The sequence below is a fragment of the Rattus rattus genome, chromosome 1, assembly GCF_011064425.1.
Source record: "Rattus rattus isolate New Zealand chromosome 1, Rrattus_CSIRO_v1, whole genome shotgun sequence".
NCBI classification, from domain to species: domain Eukaryota; kingdom Metazoa; phylum Chordata; class Mammalia; order Rodentia; family Muridae; genus Rattus; species Rattus rattus.
In genome coordinates, this window is record NC_046154.1 from 132,386,982 (window position 1) to 132,406,763 (window position 19,782).

General features: G+C 41.8%; 1 protein-coding gene across 1 annotated transcript in view; it reads left to right on the top strand.

Annotated features, from left to right (window-relative positions):
* Positions 1 to 1,494: 1,494 nt before the first annotated feature.
* Positions 1,495 to 19,782, top strand: part of Dpy19l4 (dpy-19 like 4) — a 55,874-nt gene continuing 37,586 nt past the window's right edge. The window contains exons 1-6 of the mRNA XM_032905927.1: positions 1,495 to 1,627; positions 6,497 to 6,604; positions 12,797 to 12,921; positions 16,019 to 16,109; positions 16,380 to 16,501; positions 17,044 to 17,189. Coding sequence (XP_032761818.1) covers positions 1,612 to 1,627; positions 6,497 to 6,604; positions 12,797 to 12,921; positions 16,019 to 16,109; positions 16,380 to 16,501; positions 17,044 to 17,189 — 608 coding nt within the window. The 5' untranslated portion in view covers positions 1,495 to 1,611. The remainder of the gene's footprint in view (positions 1,628 to 6,496; positions 6,605 to 12,796; positions 12,922 to 16,018; positions 16,110 to 16,379; positions 16,502 to 17,043; positions 17,190 to 19,782) is intronic.

Sequence of the window (19,782 nt, forward strand, 5' to 3'; positions counted from 1 at the left end):
TTTTCTTATTTCACCTTGTAAGTCCTAGGGATTAAACTATTAAGACTCATCAGCAAAAGCTCTTACTTACTGGACCATCTTTCTAGCTCTTAAAATGAATTTCGTATGTAACTCTTTGACTTCAAGAAGATAAGTTCCTGGGAACTTTGATTTTTTTTTTTTTAGCATCTTGGCAGCACATTGTACTTGGTGTATAGAAAGTACATGATTAATTTCAAGATAGACACGTCAGGAAGTATCTTCGTTTGTCATATCAAAAGAAAAGAAACAGTTGCTGTAAGTTTAGCTTATGCATGTGCTTGCATGCATGCACAGCACACACACAAGCACTCTCACACACACAAAAATCACTTGCACATAATCATTCGCCCACAAGCATATGCACACACACTGTCTTTTTAAAAAAGGATATTCTATTTTGACTATATTTGGGGGCTTTAGGACTAGAGGGCAAAATGCTGCTCCTCCTCTTCTTGTCTTTACTGTACATCTTCCAGGGTGCTTATTTTCAGGAATATTCTACACAAGTTTTAGCAAAATACGTACAGTTCTTAAAAAGTTCAATTAACATGAAAAAATGAGACGAGTTTTATCTCACTTGTTTTTTACAATGAAAATTTAATTGGGTCAGCAGCAGTTGTTAAAACTCACAAGTGTTATTAAGTAAGCACACTGTCCACAGAATGAGACTGCCCTGTACCACAAACTGAAGCTACAATCTATTGTGATGGAATAATCTACATGCATTCCTTCTAGCAGACTATAAATACTATTGTGCTTTCTTCCAGAATAGAGACGAGCAATCCTTTTGTTTAAGACAATTTTGGTGATTGACACATTGCTTTCTTGTGTGTGTTTCCTTTTTTTATTTGATAAGAACTTGACTTGCTTTTGTAACTGAGGTTGGCCTTGAAATAATGAACCTTTTGCCTCTACTTGTCAAGTTCTGCAATTACAATAGGGAGTAAACTGGTACAAACTTTTTTTTTTGGTAGCCATTGCAGCAGTAGAAAACCCTAGGTAAATTGAGTGCATATAGAGAGATCCAGTCTTAAAAATAAACAAAAATCTACTAATCCAAAGGACCTGTCTAGAACGTTTTGCCTGGCTTTGAAATCATCGTGAGAACACGCAGGGATTGCCTGACAGTAGACCGGTCCAGGATTCCAGTGGCTCTGCATTTGAAACTCAGTTTTCTGTTTGTAAAATGGGCTGGGCATGGGGACTGGATCTGGGCAACAGTGTATGACTTTCTGAGATCCATCCCAGCGTCACGAAGAGCTTGCTCTGGCCCCTGCTTTCCTGTGAAAAGGAGCGAGAGCGGCAGCGGGCACTCGCTCCTCCTAGGAGAATAGCTAACCCGTGGCCATGGTGGACATGGCTCAGGCGCGCCTGAGAAACGCTCCGGCCGGCCCCTGCTCCCTGCACTCTGGTTCCCGGAGCGCCTTGGGGGGACACAGTTGGCGGCGACACCAGAGGGGGGCGGGTCAGGAAGTGGGGGCGCGGCAGCCGGGAGCTGGCCGGGACGGCCGCGGGGTTTGGATTCGCGGAGGTTTGGGAGACTCCGGGCCGCTCGGGAACAGGAGGGCCACCCGGGACTCTGCGGAGACGATGGCAAAGGAAGAAGGTGAAGGCTCCGGCGTGCAGCGCGCCAACTGCCGCGGCGGGCTCGGGAGAGGGGGCCGGGCCTGGCTGCTGGCTGCGGGCCGCGGGGAGCAGGGCGGGCGGGGGCGCGCGCCCCCGAGTTTGCAGAGAAACCAGGCGCGAGCCGAGAGAATGGCCCAAAGTTTTGTCTCCCGAAGTAGGACGCAAAAGTGGAGCTTAAAGACGGGAGTCTGGGAGAGGAAGCTGTTGTTGGGTGGCGGGGCTGCGGGTCGGGAGCTGCTCGTCACTGGAAAGCAGGACGAGGTTGGGTGGGTTCTGGTGCACGGTGGAAGCTTTGGGTGCAGACTGGAAGGGATCGCACCCCTCGCAGGAAACTGAGGCAGGGATCTGGGATGGAAGTGCAGAACCTGACAGTTCATTTGTGCGGTAAGGGACAACGAATGCCAAAGGGCAGGGGCATGTACGTGGTCTTGGAGGAGGAGGAGGAGGTGGCCAAGAGGACTTCTAGGGTTAAAACTGATGGGCTGGAGAGAGCTCTGCATGCCCCTCAGGGTTAGTGTCAAGAGAATTAATTATTTAGCTAGCAATATTTATCGTGAGAGGATGCGGGCAGTGAGTAAAAGATAGGAAGCGGTAAGATACTTTGCAGTGTATGATACATAGTTTAAAAAAGTATTTGTGACACAGTAGCTTCATAGTATCTATATGCAGGATTGAGCTCTTGGACTTCATTCGCTTGGCTGAGCAGTAAGATGTTGCATTATGCTGGAAAACAGTTTTTATCTTACAGAGTGGAGTTGTGAATGCGACCGTTAGTTATCAGGTTTAGATTTAAGCCGTTGAGCCAAGGAGACAAGAAGGGAGTTTGAAGAATTCATGGAAAGCCATTTTTCAAAAGACTATTAAAAGTTCGTGCTGACTGGGACTAGATGTCCTGTCCCCGAGGTCATGATTCAGTCATTCCTCCTCTTCCTGCAGCTCTCCGTGTTAAATTTCATCTACATTTAAGATACTATCTAAAACAGCCTCAAAAACAGGTAGTTGGTAAAGAAGAATGTAATTCCACTTGTTTCCTTAGTTATACATGTGTTTGCAATGTGTTATCATTTGAAAAATATTTTCTTTCGGTAAATTTTGCTTTTGTCTTTAGTTACAAATCTGTGTGGGTAGGTTGATAAACCAGTTGGTCCTTGTGAGCACATTAATACTTAACACAGGAAAAAATAATACAGTGCCACTCAAACTTGATATTGTAAATATGCAGAAATTGTATTTAGGATGTAATTATTATACTTAATAACTATGATGAGGAACTTTTTAAAAGACTGTCATTTTGTAAAAGTAGTTGATTATAAACCGATAAATGATTTTTGGTTATAGAATTACAGATAATCCAAAACCAGGTGTGTTTTATTTGGGACAATTACTGGGTGGCAGTTTTATTAAAATATGGTTTCTTTCAATAAATGTTTAATTCCTTGGCTAAGTCTCTACTCTTTTGGGTGCTTGGATATAATAGTCAACAAAGAATAAATAAATATTTATCGTAATAATGTTTGTGATGATAATACCAACAGCCAACATGTCCTGTGTCAGGTATTCCCTGACTTCCTTCTGTTTGTATCTCTTGTATTTATTATGTTAAAGTTAGGCCAAACTCTACATTTTTTATCTGAGTACAGGTCAGGTACAGTTTATAGCTTTTGGCTTATCCACAGGTACTTGGAGCCTCTTTGTTGTCCAGCTGTCCCTGGAAGTAAATGTTCTTCCAGACTACTCTCCTGTGCAGTACAACTAGTGCTTACATTGACACTTCCTGAAACGCACAGAGCAAAGAAAGGAACCACACACAGGCTTTGAGGAGAATAGTGTTAGCATTTCTCTTGGACCCTCTCTATTCTAGATACTATTCTAGAAGCCTGTTTGTAGCTCTGTTGGTTCATGTGCCAACAATGGGACTAGAGATAAGTAGCAGATTATTCTTGTGGGGCTATGTGGTCATCATTTAGTTTGGCGCTGGCTCGCTCGCGCTCTCTCTCTCTCTCTCTCTCTCTCTCTCTCTCTCTCTCTCTCTCTCTCTCTCTTCCCTTTAGTTTTTTGAGACAGGGTTTCTCTGTGCAGCCCTGGCTGTCCTGGATGTGAACCTGCAGACCAGGCTGGCCTCTGCTGGAGTTAAGGGCAGGCACCACCAAGGCTGACTTTTTCTTTATCATGCTAAAAATGTAGCCTGTGGGAGAGCCTGACTCAGTCCTGAGACTGCTTTCAGCTTTGCCACCTTGGGAATGCTGCCCTGTGGTCAGTGTTAGTCCAAACCTAGGATCTCGTAAGCTCTGCTGCCTCACCCCATCAGCCCCGTAGTATTAATTTTGTCCTTCAGTTGTGAAGTTACATGAACAATGATAGAAAGGCGGTGAGAAATTTGTAGTCATTTATCTTCTGGTTTTTAGTGCCAGGCAAAAGCTTGGCTTCACTGACAAAGTAGATAAACTGGCTAAAATATATGCTGTCTTTGTCAGGTCATACTATGTAGCTTTGGCTAGCCTGGAACTGGCCTTGGAGGCCTTGAGCTCACGCAGACCTGCCTGACTCGAGTGCTGGGATTATAGCAGTGAGTCACCAGACCCAGCTCAGGTTGTACTAAGCTTGTTGCTAAGATTTAATGCAGCTAAACTTGACATTAAAAATGAATGATTTTTTCTTTTTATTAATTTAAAAAATATTTTTCTTTTATATTTAAGATGGTAATACGATTACATTATTCCCCCCTTCCCTGCTCTCCCTCTAAGCCCTGACACATATACCTTCTTGTTCTCTTTCAAGTTCATGGCCTCCTCTTCATTAGTTGTTGTTGCATGCCTATATATATAATATGAATATACATACATATAACCCTAAATCTATACTGTTCAGTAGGTATAATGGGACTTATATGTGTGTTTTCAGGGTTGAGCATTTGGTACTGGATAACCAATGGGTGTGCTCTTCCCTGGGATGGACCGTTTCTCCAATGTAGTCCTTAGTAGTCTTTAGTTTTTCCTATAGGGTTGAACCTTCATGAGATTTTTTTCTGGCTACCCCCGTGAGACAGGGTTTCTTACCCTGGCTGTCTTGGAACTCACTCTGTAGAGCAGGCTGGCCTTGAACTCAGAGATCAGCCTGGCTCTGCCTCCCTCTGGAGTTCTGGGTTTAAAGGCATGCACCACCACCATCTGCTTTCTTGTCTACTTGGGCATGTCCATTATTGCTCTTGTTTGCCCATGTTTAGGCAGTCATGTTGTTGAGACTTCACGGCTGTAGCTTCTGACATCCCTAGGAGACACAGGGTCTGGTTCTTACATTCTTCCCCTCTCTTCCACAATGCTCCCTGAGCAAGCCTCACATATGGGTGTTGCTCTTACCCATTGGGCCTGTGGTCTGCAGTGCAAGGAGAAGTTTTCTGGATGAGGGGTGAGGAGTGGGCACACTGCAGGCAGTGAGTGTGGTTAGCAGTTACAGTTTTACAAAAGTGGTGGGTATTAGACTTGAGACGGGTCTACTAAGTCACTTCTTTTTTCTATGCTGCTATGTAAAGACATTTTAGCAAGCATGCGCTTGCTTGGAAACAGCTTCAGAACATGTTTGTTTTATTCAGTTTTCACAGTAATGCTAAAGAGCTGTCTGTCTGATCAGAGTAGCCATTCTCTTTGCTGCTGATTCTTTTCTTTGGTCTCACATTTTATAGCTTAATGACAGAACTACAAAAAGAAGAGAAATCCAAGCCTGGGTTACATTATTAACTTGACAGGTCACTCTGGTCTTCCATAGTAAGTTACTCATCTCACCAGGTAATTTAGGGAAAGAAAAAGTTGTGTTCTCTATCTCAAATTTCTGCTTAATTTGGAGTCTCTTATTTTCTCATTTGGAATTTAACTTACTAGTTTTGAAGTAACTTTTGTATTACATTTTTTTTTTTAAAATTAGAGACAGAAAAGGTAAGCAGTTTGGTATTATGACATTTTTTTCCCCAAGCATTTCCCATGATATAATAGGTCAGAAACTAGCACCTCCATTTGTCAGAGTACAGGATGGCCCCACAGCTGCGGAAGTCTGCAGAGCTTCCAGGGTGCACTGTGGAGAAGGAGAGCCTAGACTCAGCACTCAGGCAGTTTCCTAGCATGTTCAGGACCCTCTGCTTAGCCTCAGATCCTGGAAAGAAAAATGGTGTTGCATTTCTGTAATCCCAGCATTTAGAAGGCTGAGGCAGGAGGATTGATGCTACTCAAGAACCTACTTTTAAAAAGAAAAAAAAAGCATAATTTTATGATGCATCCATTGTATTTTGAACAAAAATTGTTAACCTGTAAATGATAGATTTCCTAATCTCAGGTAACTAACACAGTAAGATCAGTAATATTTCTCAAAACTTTTGGGAAAAATATTAACTTATTTTGGGGCATTTTAAAATGGCATCACTTCAGGAGAAGAATTTGTAAGCTTTTATCAGTTGGACTCTCAAAACACGAGAGGTTGTGGTAGTGGTAGGGAATACATGTTTGTCATTTCTGATCATATCCTGAAGACAGTTTTGAGGAAGATGTACAGATACTGATACCCCAGATACTCCTGGCACTAGTGGGTCTTAGTATGACTTTCTTAGTCATGTGATCCCCAAACTTTCCTCTTTGTCCTAGATGTTATTCCTGATTTCTTCAGTACCAGAGTTGTACCATTTCCCTGTTTTTTGGTTTTTGGTTTTTGGTTTCTTTTTTTTTTCGCCCAAGGAAGCTCATTAGAGACAGGACTTGGGGCTTTCTATTGGGATGTGGCCGTGTAGGTAACCTAATACAAGTTGATCCACCTGAGATCCCAAAGATTGATGAACTCATTGCAGTAATGTCTTCAATGTTTTAAGGATCATCTGTAGAACCCCGCCAAAGGAAAAAGCAAAGAACTTCAGGAAGTCAGGAAGCCAAAGCAGAGAAGATCCGCAGAACCCCAGCTCCTGAAAGAGCTCCAAAATGTAAGTCAAATGGATCTGGGTCTAGCACCACAAAGAAAATCATGATGGAAATGTATATTTTCATCATTTGAATATGTGAGCTTTCAAAAATGATTTCTTTCGCCTTCTGTGTCTTGTGGTGTTGAGAAGTAAGCCTAGGGCTTGTGCGTGTGAGCTAGACAAGCCCTCTACCACTGAGCACACTCCCGTCTTACAGGAAGATATTTCGAGATTAAATTCATGGTTAACACAAGTGGTTTTTGCTATAGAACAACCTCTAAACTGTATCACTTCACAGCAAACATTTGTATATTAATTATGGCCCATGATATGGCCATGATATGACAGACGTTTGTTTCTGATGTGTTAGATGTTTCAGCCATGGGTTGGCTGGCTTGGCGTCATGTGTCAGGAAGGAATAGCCCCTGTCTGGAACATGTTTTTCTTGGCGCAGAGGAAGGCTTCTTGGAGGCTCTGCTGCATTGACCCACTGCTCTTGGTCCAGGCAAGTACTAGTCAGTCCAGACAATGGCTCACAGAAGCACTCCGTGACTATCGGGAACTCTTGGAAGTCATTATATGGCTACAAAACATAATGTTCTGGGGTTGGGATTTAGCTCAGTGGTAGAGTGCTTGCTAACAAGCACAAGGCCCTGGTTCGGTCCCCAGCTCTGAAAAAAAAAAAAAAAAAAAAAAAAAAAAAAAAAAAAAAAAAAAAAAAAAAAAAAGAAAAAAAAAAAAAGAAAAGAAAAACATAATGTTCTGCTTTTATTCATTTATTTTATCACATTGGGAGTCAAGCCCGGGGGGACTTTGAACATACTATCAACGAGTTATTCTTTTCCTCATAATACTTGCTCCTCTCTGTCTCTCAGGCAACACATCCCCTCCCCTGTGTAAGGGAGACACCCAATCTTATTTTCTCATAGCATCAGTTTTAAATCTTTTCTACATCAGGGCCTTCTAGGACTCATTCTGATCTTAAGACCTATGAACTAAACGTCCAAGTTATCTGCAGCATGCCACAGTCCTCAACAGCAGTGGTCTCCCTCGAGGACTCAAGATCTTAGAGTATAATTGTCTCTAAAGCTGGGATTCGCCTTTGTGAGCAGTGTAGAGTCCGCGTAGAGCAAAGGTCTTTTGAGAAAAGTGTGTAAGTTATTGGATGCACACTTCCAAAACTCCCCTCCCAGTGGAGTCATACAGGACATTCTTTGTCTCTTTGACCTCAAATTGTGGCATTTATAGTTTTGTCAATGAAGGAAACTCATTAGAGACAATACTCAGGTTTTTTTTTTTAAACTGGGAGTTGGCCTTGTAGATACTTTATATGACCGGATTTTAGACTCTCTGGACGGAAGCATAAACCACATTGTAGAAATAAGGTAGGCACAGTAAACCACCCTATCAAAGAATGGTAGAAACTCTCTTGAATAAAGTTTCCAGAGCCTATCTTGTAAGCAGTCGTGTACTGTGGCCTACCTTGCTTTTCTGAATATCCCCCCTCTCAGTGTACACTGTTAGATAATGTAATGCTGGGAATACTTGTGTTTGAATGGAAGAGCTGGAGACACATCACAGTTCCATAGCAATTCAGAAATCTTGCTAAGCACAAGGCATCACCTTACCCCGGACTGGGAAACCTTTTGTGTGTCCTGTTGTATTCTTCGGGAGTTGCTTCAAGTTCGTTTTTCTTTGTGGTCCTTAAGTTTGTCTCCCAGAAACTTTTCTTTCCCTGTTATGTTCCTTACCCAAAGAGAGCATTAGAGCTGTGTCACCCATCCGGGCCAGACAGCTTTCTCAGATTGCTTCCTGCCTGTAGGAAGTTAAAATTAAGGGGACACACACACACACACACACACACACACACACACACACACCCGCACACACTCGCACACACCAAGGTGCTGGCGTGGTGGTGCATACCTGTAATTCCAGCATTCAGGAGGCTGAGGAAGGAGAATTGAGAGCTCAGGGCTGGCAAACAATACAGAGTGAAGCCTTGTCAGGAAGAAACGCATGAGCATATATTACAGGGCAGACATTTGATAATGCTGTGGCTGTCGGTAGTTGTAGTCATGTTTAAAATGTACTTACATATTACAGACAGTTGTAAGCCACCAGACATGGGTGTTGGGGACTGAGCTGGGGTCGTCTGGAAAAGCAGCAAGTACTCTTAACTACTGAGCCATCTTGTCAGCCCCCTGCTTAGTAGTATTTCATTGTTTGACTGGACATAAGTGCTTCTTTTGGACATTTGGGTTATTTTCAGTATTTAACTACAAATGTTCATGCTGTGAATGTTGTGTTTGTGATATTAAAATCAATCTCTTTCTCTCTCTCTCTCGTGTGTGTGTGTGTGTGTGTGTGTGTGTGTGTGTGTGTGTACCAGGCTGGCTTTGAGTTCAGAGATCCTCCTGCCTCTGCCTCTCAGCACTGAGATTAAAGGTGTGCACCATTATACTCAACCTTGTATTTTTTTTTTTTTTTTTTTCGGAGATGGGGACCGAACCCAGGGCCTTGTGCTTCCTAGGCAAGTGCTCTACCACTGAGCTAAATCCCCAACCCCCTTGTATTTTTTTTAAACTTGTGTTTCTTTAGCGTCTTGTCCTCACGAAGTTGCTCTGCCTGGCTTCAGACTCCTGAGCTTTACTCAGATTCCCAAGTAACTGGGCTTTAAGTTTGCAGCTGCACCTCTACCTAGTTTGGCCTTTGGGATTGTATGTCAAAGTTACAAAGGTCTGCAACTCTTCAAGTCTTAAATTGGCATATGAATCTGTCTGCAGGCAGCGAGCAGGTCTGAGAAAGCGGTCAGGATGTGATTCAGTGAGTATGTTTTGCTTTGGGGAAGGAAGGAAGTATTTTGCCTGTGGAGACAGATAGTCAGTTGCTATTTCATTATTCCCAAACACATGCTGTCTTTTCTAAAAGTGCACGACACATCCCTTCACTGCCCTTGGATCTGGACTCCCTCTCTGAGGCAGTGCCCTTCCCGTCCCACTGAGAGGCAGGTCTGTGACTGGTTTGAGCCTGTGGAATGGAGTGGAAGAGCAGTGTGCTAGTTCTGAGCACAGACTGCCTTTCTGCTCTGTTCCGCTGTCATGACAATGGCATGTCCCAGATAGAGTCATGCTAAACTGGAACCGTGAAGATACAAGACCAAGAGCAAAGCCGAGCTGCTGAATTAAGCAGTAGCCTAAAATGAAATTGCGAAAAATAAAGCTTTGTCTTGTAAGATATTGATATTTTGAGTTTTTTTAAGTCAGAAACAGTTAATTAATAAAATTATCATTTGTGATCGGAGAGAACCAATTTCCATTAAATGTCCTCTGACCTCCATATTCACATGCTAGCATGTGAATACATGTGAATAAAAAAATAAATAAAAATAAACAAGTACATAGCTGAAATGTTAAAACAACAAAAACTTGTCTATATTACTGATATTGTTATCTATGAAATATTTTTTATTTTCTATACTTGGTCAGCATTTTACAACTGAAAGATTTATAGGCTTATGCTAGTTTATGACTGATCATGTAGTTAAAAGTCCTATGCTTTATTTTTTGTTTGTTTATGAAAAGGTCTTTCTAGGTAGTCCATGGTAGCCCTAGCCCATCTATAGCCCAGGCTGGCTTTGAACTTATAATCTAGCTGCCTGCACCTTCCTATTGCTGGGATGATGGGTGTGCTCTATCATTTTTAAATTAGTAGTTTCAGTTAGCTAGTTAGTTAGTTAGTTAGTTAGTTAGAGGTTTGGTTTTTTTGAGGCAGAGTTTTTCTGTATAGCCCTGGCTGTCCTGGAACTAGCTCTGTAGACCAGGCCGGCCTCAATTCACAGCTCCTCCTCCCTCTGCCTCCCAAGTACTAGGAGAGCTAGGTGTGCACTCCTACTAGGCTGTGCTACTAGGCTGCCATTGCTTCAGTTACTTTATGTATTTATGAAGGTTTACTTGTTTAGCACAATAATAATAACTAGTATTTGCTGTGCTCTTAGCATGACTAATCACCAAACGCTTTGAGAATAGGAAATATATGTGTATATATTACATATTTATATGTGTATATGTATATATGTGTATGCTTATATGTAATATAATGGTATATATCATGATATTAGAAACAGTAACTTGAAAAAAAACAGGTAATATGGTGCATACCTGTAATGTCAGTGCTTAGAAGGTAAAGGCAAGAGACTCAGGTTCAAGTACAACTTCCACTATGTGGTGACTTAGTTCAACATATGATCCTTTCAAAATCCAAATGAAATCAAACCAAAACCAAACTTTAAGACAGTTATATTAAGGCTGGGTGTGGCGGCTCATTCCTTTAATCCCATCTCTTGAGAAGCAGAGGTGGGCGGGTTTCCAGGCCAGGCCAGCCAAGGCTACATAGTGAAACTGTTTCAAAAATAACACCACTACCACCAAAAAAACAAAACCATAAAACACTTATATCATATTGACACTAATATTTACAATATAATTTTTTATTTAGAAATATGTATTTTATATGATAAATAAGAACATTTGCAAACACTGCATTTTGTTTTTATCTTTCGGTGCTAGGGATTAAACCTGGGCCTTGTCCTTGCTAGCACTGTGCTAAGCCACTGTCCTGAGATTTTTGTTTAACTGATCTAATAAATCAGAAAGTTGATTTCTCAAATTTGTCTGCGATTCTGTACCGGAGCAGCTGGCCCCACCTTTGGGATATACCTCCTGTGCTATGGTGAGACTGCACCATCCTGTGCACAGAGTCCAAGTGAGTTCTCTGTTCATCAGGAAGTGCTCCCATGCACGGATGCTTACATGTAAATCAGTAGTTATATGTGTCTCTTAAGACACAATCACAAAACCCATTGAAGTGTATATAATATATCAAGGACTGCAGTTTACAGAATATGTTAGGTTTTTTTAAAAAGGAAAACTATCAGTCATGATTCAGAATGAGTGTTTATAGGTATTAATAGATATTAATATGTATTTTATAGATATTAATGCATTCCTTTTGATTATTTAAAGTCAATGGACATTTTTCTCATATCTTTTTTTTATTGTCCTTTCTTGGTTTTGTTTGTTTGTTTGTTTGTTTTGAAACAGAGGGTTTCTATGTGTAGCTCTTGCTGTCCTAGAACTTGCTCTGTAGACCAGGTTGGCCTCAAACTCAAAAATTCGCCTGCCTCTGCCTCCCGGTGCTGGGATTAAAGACATAAACCACCTCCCACCCCTGACTTTCTTCCCCATGTCTCAACCAGTTTTCAGTGTGCTGTCCTTTCATGTTAGTCGTATTCGCCTTATTGTGAAGCAGGTCTCTGCAGTGTGTTCATCATGTAAAATACAGATTTAAGATTTCTTTTTCCTAATTCAGTGTGTGTGTGTGTGTGTGTGTGTGTGTGTGTGTGAGAGAAAGAGAGAGAGAGAGAGAGAGAGAGAGACAGACAGACAGACAGACAGACAGACAGACAGACAGCACTCGTGCACACATGGAAGGTCAGAGACAACTAACTTTTGGGAATTAGTTCTCCTCCTCTACCATGTTGGTCCGAAGGATTGAACTCAGGTCATCATGATTTGTGGCTAGCACTTTTCACACTAAACCTTCTTATGGTCCTAGACCATCTTTCCCTTGCTGACATTTTACATTAGTGTGGTACATTTGTTACAGGTAATAAATATTTCCCTTAAATGAAGCCTGTTCTTTATTCAGATGTTCTTAGTCTTCACCTTCTGTCTTTTTACTTTTATTGCCATGTTGTTTTGGATTCTATTCACTGACAGTTTCCTAGGTCTTTGTTTCTGATGATACTGACATCCATCTACCCATCCACCCATCCACCCATCCATCCATCCACCCATCTACCCACCCACCCATCCATCCATCCACCCATCCATCCATCCACCCATCCATCCATCCACCCATCCACCCATCCACCCATCCATCCACTCACCCATCCACCCACCCATCCACCTACCCATCCACCCATCCATCCATCCATCCGTCCATCCATCCATCCGTCCATCCATCCATCCGTCCATCCATCCATCTTCCTTCCTCCTCCTCTTTGCTTGTAGTGGGGATTACCCCAGGACATTACATATACCAGGTAGGCGGTCCATCAACTGAGCTTCTCATCTGGGAGGCCTCCTGCTGAGATGTCCTGTAGGATGGGCCTCTGTTAAGAGTTTGATTATCTTTAATATTCTTTTTCAGATGTTTCATTTCAACGTTTTGCAAAGATCTTCATTGGCTGTCTTGCAGCCATTATTAGTGGTATGATGCATGTTTTCTACCTGTCGGCTTACCACGAACGGAAATTCTGGTTTTCCAACAGGCAGGTAAGAAGACTTTTTTTTTTTTTTTTTTCCGGAGCTGGGGACTGAACCCAGGGCCTTGTGCTTGCTAGGCAAGCGCTCTACCACTGAGCTAAATCCCCAACCCGTAAGAAGACTTTTGAGAGTATGAAAAGTGTTTTCATACTTCCTATTAACTTGAACAATGTGTGTCTTAGGAGGTTGTACATATATTTGGTAAGTATGACAAGCACCACCTTATTTGTAAGAATTAGCAAAATGCTACAGAAGTTCTTTTAGATAGTTACAGTATCAGCCTTAAAATATGTAACAAGCTGGGCGTGGTAGCACATGCCATAAATCTAGCACTGACAGGCCAAGGTAGACAGATCTCTGTGGAGTCTAGGCTAGTCCCCGGGGCTAGTTCCAGGCTGACTAGTCCTACATAGTGACTCTGTCTCAAACAAAATGTAATCATGTAATCTATAAACTAGAAACTACTAGGGTGCTCTCCTTGTACAGTGACTTTCTCTGGGATTGTTTGAGGAAAATCTCCTCAAGTGTATAAGAACTGGCTGCAAGAGGCACCAGACTAAAGGCAGATCCAGGTTACAAAGGAGTTGTGGGTGGAGCTCATTTGTAGAAGTGAGTAGTGGGCAGTAGCAAAACTGAGTTCTTGAATTGAAATGAAAAGGAAGTGATAGTAAAATGTCAGAACAAGCCCAACTTCTTCCAAACCAAACACGCCTGGTTCTCTTAAGCTAGTACAAGGATGGCAGGCCCATTGCTGGTGCTTAGGATACATGATGTAGGTCTTAAAGGTCCACGCACACTCTTACAGATCGTGTATTTATAGTATGCTGGGAGATGGGGAAACCGATCAGAGCTACTTAGGAGAGCCACGGCTCTTCCTGTAGATGGCTGTGGTCAGATCATGCCGAGTCTCTCTAGGGGCTTTCAGTGAGGTGCTGTGGTACTAGGCGGCCTCTTGGTTTGGTAGCTCAGATTTCAGCAATATGAATTTTATTTAGCATTATAATACTTTACTTTTAGATTATGTAATTACACTTGTATTATCTAATTTTATAATTAGATTTTTTTTTTTTTTTTTTTGGTTCTTTTTTTCGGAGCTGGGGACTGAACCCAGGGCCTTGCGCTTCCTAGGCAAGCGCTCTACCACTGAGCTAAATCCCCACCCCCTTAATAATTAGATTTTATAATAACAATTTTGGGGGGAAGGTGGAAAATGATTAACAGATATGACAGGATTTACATTTTAAATTTTATATGTTTTTCAACTTTAAAATTACTTTTATTGTGTGTATGTAAGTGGTATAACAAGTGTCTTAATTCACTAAATCCTCTAATTAGCGCCAATAATAGCATTACGACGTTGCCTCATGTTTACTGTTTGGTTTTAAATTATGTGTATTTCACAGAATACATAATCGCTATAGTTACATGAAGTTCCTGAACAGGCAGGGTTATACAGTAAGACCTTGTCTCAAAAACAAACAAACAATAATGACCCCTCTGTCATTATAGTCATGCATGACAAGTGTAGGAAAGTCACCTGGGGAGCTGTCAGGAAGCAACCTCCCTCTCAGATTCTTCAGCCTAGCCATCTGCCATGCTTAGGGTCAGGCGACTGTATTGTATCTGAGAACGCCAGAGGTTTGAAAATATGGGTGTTCATGAAGAACACACACACACACACACACACACACACATTCTCTCTCTCTCTCTCTCTCTCTCTCTCTCTGTCTCTCTCTCTCTGTCTCTCTCTCTCTGACATCTTGGGAAGGGCGTCCACACCTAACATAAAATTCATGTGTCATGTAGCTTTCTGTATGCAGTCTGAAGCTGTTCTTGCGTTTCTGTTGTCCTTGCGTTTTTATTGTTCTTCCTTGGGGGAACATTTTTCACTTACACCATCATGGCCACATACACAAAGGTTTAGCTTTTCAAACATTAAGATCTCAGATTTTGAAGTGGGAATCCTTAGTCTGTATTATGTGTGGAAATAGCTAGATGTTAACAGATGATCTGCTCAGGGCTGGATTACAGTGCAGGGTTAGAGCTCTTGACCAGCAAGCACAGGGCCTAGGGCTGGACTCCTGGCATGGAGGAAATAAGATTAGGGTCGAACCAAAGATTGATTTAGCATAAAAAAGTACAAAGCATTCTGTGGTTTTGTTCGTTTCCCATGGGGTCTCCCTGTGTGTTCTCTAGTTGGACTTGCTAGTAGACTAAGCTTACCTCAGCTCACAGAGATCTTGCTTCCGTCTGCAGTGCGGTGCTGGAATTAAAGTGGAGACACCACACATGTCTTTTACCCTATGTTTTAAATTACTTTAGTTTTGGTTCTTTATAGTTGAATCTTGGGATTTTTTTTCTTTCTGATTTGGGAATTGAGCCAGCACCTAAGAATCCTCCACTACTGAGCCACATGTCCAGCCCCTAAGACTTGTAAATCTTGCTTATTTGGAAAACACTGAGAATGTACGGCTCTGCAAATGTACTTATTAAATTATAAACTAGCCTTCCTCTTTTCACTATGTAAGGCTATATATAATCATAAAAAACACTGCTTCCTGCATAAACTTATTTTCTTATTCTGGACATTTTTGTTTTTAAAGTCATTTATATTTTTTAAAGAGAATCACACTGTGTAGTTCAGACTGGTCTGGAACTTATTATGTAGCCCAAGCTGGTCTCAAACTTGATCCTCCTGCCCCAACCTCCTCTGTGCTAGGATTACGGGCATGTACTACTATGCCTGGCTTTTCCTTTAAATTCTGACATTTCTGTTTATTGTCAGTACCTTCATACTATTCCTGCTGTTTATAGGGTATTCTTTGGGTTTTCCTTCTAGAATTTCCTTATATGTAAAACATATAATGCTATACCAGTTACAAACCATTTGAAACCTTAAGTGTTTTCACTAAAATGATTGCTAGACTATTGAGAAATTTATCTTATTAATATGGTAATTTAGGAAATTTTAAATATATCCTTGAATAATATGGTGGTAAATGTGAGTTTAAAGTGTGAAGGAAACAAACCAAACACAAGAAGATGAAGGAAAAGAGAAACACAGCTGATGTTCAACACTGACGTTTAAATATTTATGTCATTGCAGGAACTTGAACGAGAAATCACATTTCAGGGTGACAGTGCCATTTATTACTCCTATTATAAAGACATGTTAAAGGCTCCTTCATTTGAAAGAGGTATGGCCAACCACGGTTGCAATTGTTGTAATAATACTGTTCTGAAATAGAACACTGTTCTTAAAGATTACGAGCTTTAGGGTGTGGGGATTTGTCTCAGGATGTAGGCGTTTCTTGTTATGTATCTAATAGGAAAGTTGGGAAGATGCGGCATCTACTGTAGCGTTTGAGTATCTCTTTTCCCATATTGTTTGTGATTACTAATGAGTAACCTGTTGAATCACTGTCAAAACAGAACAGTAATCTGGAGAAAAACCATTATGTATTTAGGTGTTTACGAGCTGACGCACAATAACAAAACCATCTCCCTGAAGACTATCAACGCCATGCAACAGATGTCTTTGTACCCAGAGCTTATTGCCAGTGTGCTCTATCAAGCAACTGGTAGCAATGTATGTATTTTTTCTTACTTTATTATTTTTATTTTAGATTTACTTCATGTGTATGAGCATTTTGCTTGTATATCTGTATGTGTTTCACATGTGTGCCCAGTGCCCAGAGGTCAGAGGACATTGGAGGCTCTAGGACAGTGGTTCTCACTCTGTGGGTCTTGACCCTTTTGGGGTCACATATCAAGATACCCTGCATATCATATATTTACATTATGATTCAAAACAGTAACAAAATGACAGTTATGAAGTAGCAATGAAGTAAGTTTATGGTTGGGGGTCACCATAACATGAGGAACTGTATTAAAGGGTCACAGCACTAGGAAGGTTGAGAGCCAGTGCTCTAGAAGTTATAGATAGTTGTGAGCCACCATGGGGGCTCTGAGAACTGAATTGAGGACCTCTGCAAGAACAAAAATGCTCTTAACCACTGAGCCATCCCTCCAGCCCTGTTTTTTTCACTTTAGTGTCTGTTTTCTTGCATAGTTTTGTATCCTTGGGTTTTTAACACCATCTTCTGTCATTCCCTTTCTTTTTACCTTTAGGAAGTGATTGAACCAGTCTATTTCTACATTGGCATTGTTTTTGGATTACAAGGAATATATGTTACAGCTTTGTTTGTTACAAGTTGGCTTATGAGTGGCACGTGGCTAGCAGGAATGCTTACTGTTGCATGGTTCCTAATTAACAGGTATGCAAAGGTTTTAAATTGATATTTACAACCTTTTTCTTAGTAGCTGTGGTAGTCTTAGAGCTCTGAAAATATTCCCATTCTTACAGTCCTTACCCATAATCTGTAAACCTATTGGTTGGTATGCTGTGTGGTGCAGTTTAGGTAGGATTCCCCTCAGGGCCTACGCCGGTCAAAGCCGGTCTGGGAAGGTGGTTCACTGGTTGCTTGCTGTACAAGTATGTGAACTTGTGAACTGGCGTTCAGACTCCCAGAATCCATGTATGCTGGGTGGATGTGGGCTGCAGTGATTCCCGCTCTTAGACGTCTCCTCGGAGCAAGCTGGTTAGCCCAAGTTGGTATTGGAAAGTTCTTGATTGATCCAAAGGCCCTACCTCAATGAGTAGGATGGAGCACAACCAAGGAAGAGTAATGAAGTCAACCTCGGGCCTCGTTACAGATGGCCGCATGCTCCCACACACGACAACACACACACAGGCGTGCGCACAGACACATGAAGGTAAAACAAAGCAGAAAGCCTCTCCAGCTGGTATAAGACTCAGAGATGAGTAGATTTAAGGTGCCATACTGGCTTGAAGCTGAAAGACAATGAACTCTTCAAGCACGAGCTGGTGAAAAGACAGCTTGCTGCTAAGCCTGGTCCAAGAGAGTGGTTTCCTGCAAATTGTCCTGTGTCCTCCGCTGGTACACCATGACATGTGCATACTGAGTTTTAGGTACTCCTGGTCTGCTTAAAACCTTGACTCAAAATAATTTAGTCTTGCCCTGGCATAATGATGCACACCTTTAATCCTAGCACTCAGGAGGTAGATGCAAGTGGATCTCTGAATTTGAAGCCTGCTTGGTCTACAAGTTCCAGGACAGCCAGGGCTGTACAGGGAAACTCTGACTCAAAAGAAAAACAAAACAACAACAAAACCATAAAAAAAAATCATCAGTTCTAGCCCAGGCATGGTGACATACCTGTAACTGTAGCACTCAGGGGTTAAAGGTAGGAGGATCAGGAGTTCAGGTTTAGCCTGGGCTTTAAGCCGCCATTGTGTTTGCTTATTGCTGCATAAGAAAATAGCTGCTAATTAAAACATTATTTGACACAGTTGCTAGGGATAGAACTCCAAAGAGGCTTACCTGGTGGATCTGGGTCAGATATAACATAAGACGTTATTTCATATTAAATGTCTTTTACAACCTAATCCTGGAGACATGATATCACTCCAATATATATACTGTGGAAGATGATAACATTTACACTAGAAGGCAAGAACAATTAAGACCATTATGAAGACCTCTTTTCATTTGATCATTAAGTATTTATCATCACATTCAAAGAAGAAGCCTGGAAAACTTAGTTTTCTTTTATATGGCCGAGGAACAACATACAACTTTTTACAGCAAGGCAGGGACTCCGTTGAGCCCGTTCCCTGGTCGTTTTTGTTTTTGAGACAGTCTTGCTTTGTTGACCAGGCTGGTCTCAGACTTATAGCCCAGTGTGGTCTGAAATGCACTGTCCTCCCCAGTGCTGGGACTGTAGACGTGCACCCATGTGATGTCAGACATCGAACTGGGTCCTGTACATTCTGGGAAGCACTGTATCAACTAAGCTACCCTCCTGGTTTACTTTTCTTCGTGGTCTTATATCTGTGTGTTGTACTTTGGTATCTACTGGTTTGGATATCTCTTCTGAGTTACTTTCAGGGAGGAGATCTTATTTGTTGATGAGCTTTTTAAAAATGAAGATTTGCTTATTTTTATTTTATACACATAGGTGTTCCCTGCCAGTGTGTCACATCAATTGCTGGTGCTCACAGAGGCAGGAAAAGGGTGTCAGATCCTCTGGCCTGGAGTTACAGGCAGCCAGTGCTTTTTCCCGAGGCCATTTCCCCAGCCCCTGATGAGTTTATTCCTAAAGGCTCTGACCTTAGCACGGAGAAAACATTGCTTCTGGGAGCAGCGCTGGCTCTTCTGTCCCAGGAGCTACCCTGCTAAAGCTCTATTCCGTTTCTTTTCTGAGTTGCCTGCTTTTCTCTGCTGTGTTCTGGTATCCCACTTCCTCTGTGGGCTTCTCTGGCTTTCTCCTTTATCAACTCACACTTGAGGCAGTTGGCAGCTTCTCATCTTATCTGGAAGTCATAGCTTACGATGTTTTCAGCAAAGGTGTTTTCCTTAGCTTTGTTTCCTTTTAGTTTTTGTTTGAGTAATGCCTAGTATTGAATAAGTGCTATACCATGAAGCCATATAATTGGCCCCTGATCCTGTGTGTGTGTGTGTGTGTGTGTCTTTGTCTGTGTGAGTGTGTGTGTGACTGTGTGTGAGTGTGTGTGTCTGTGTGTGAGAGTGTGTGTGTGTGACTGTGTATGTGTGTGTGAGTGAATGTGTATGTGTGAATGTGTGAGTGTGTGTGAGTGTCTGTGTGTGTGTGTGTGTGTGTGTGTGTGTGTGTATGTGTGTGAGTGTGTGTGTCTGTGTGTGTGTGTGTGCGAGTGTGTCTGTGTATGTGTGTGGAGTGTGTCTTTTTGTGAGTGTGTGTGGAGTGTGGTGTGTGTGTGTGTGTGTGTGTGTGTGGGTGTGTCTGTGTATGTGTGTGTGGTGCTGA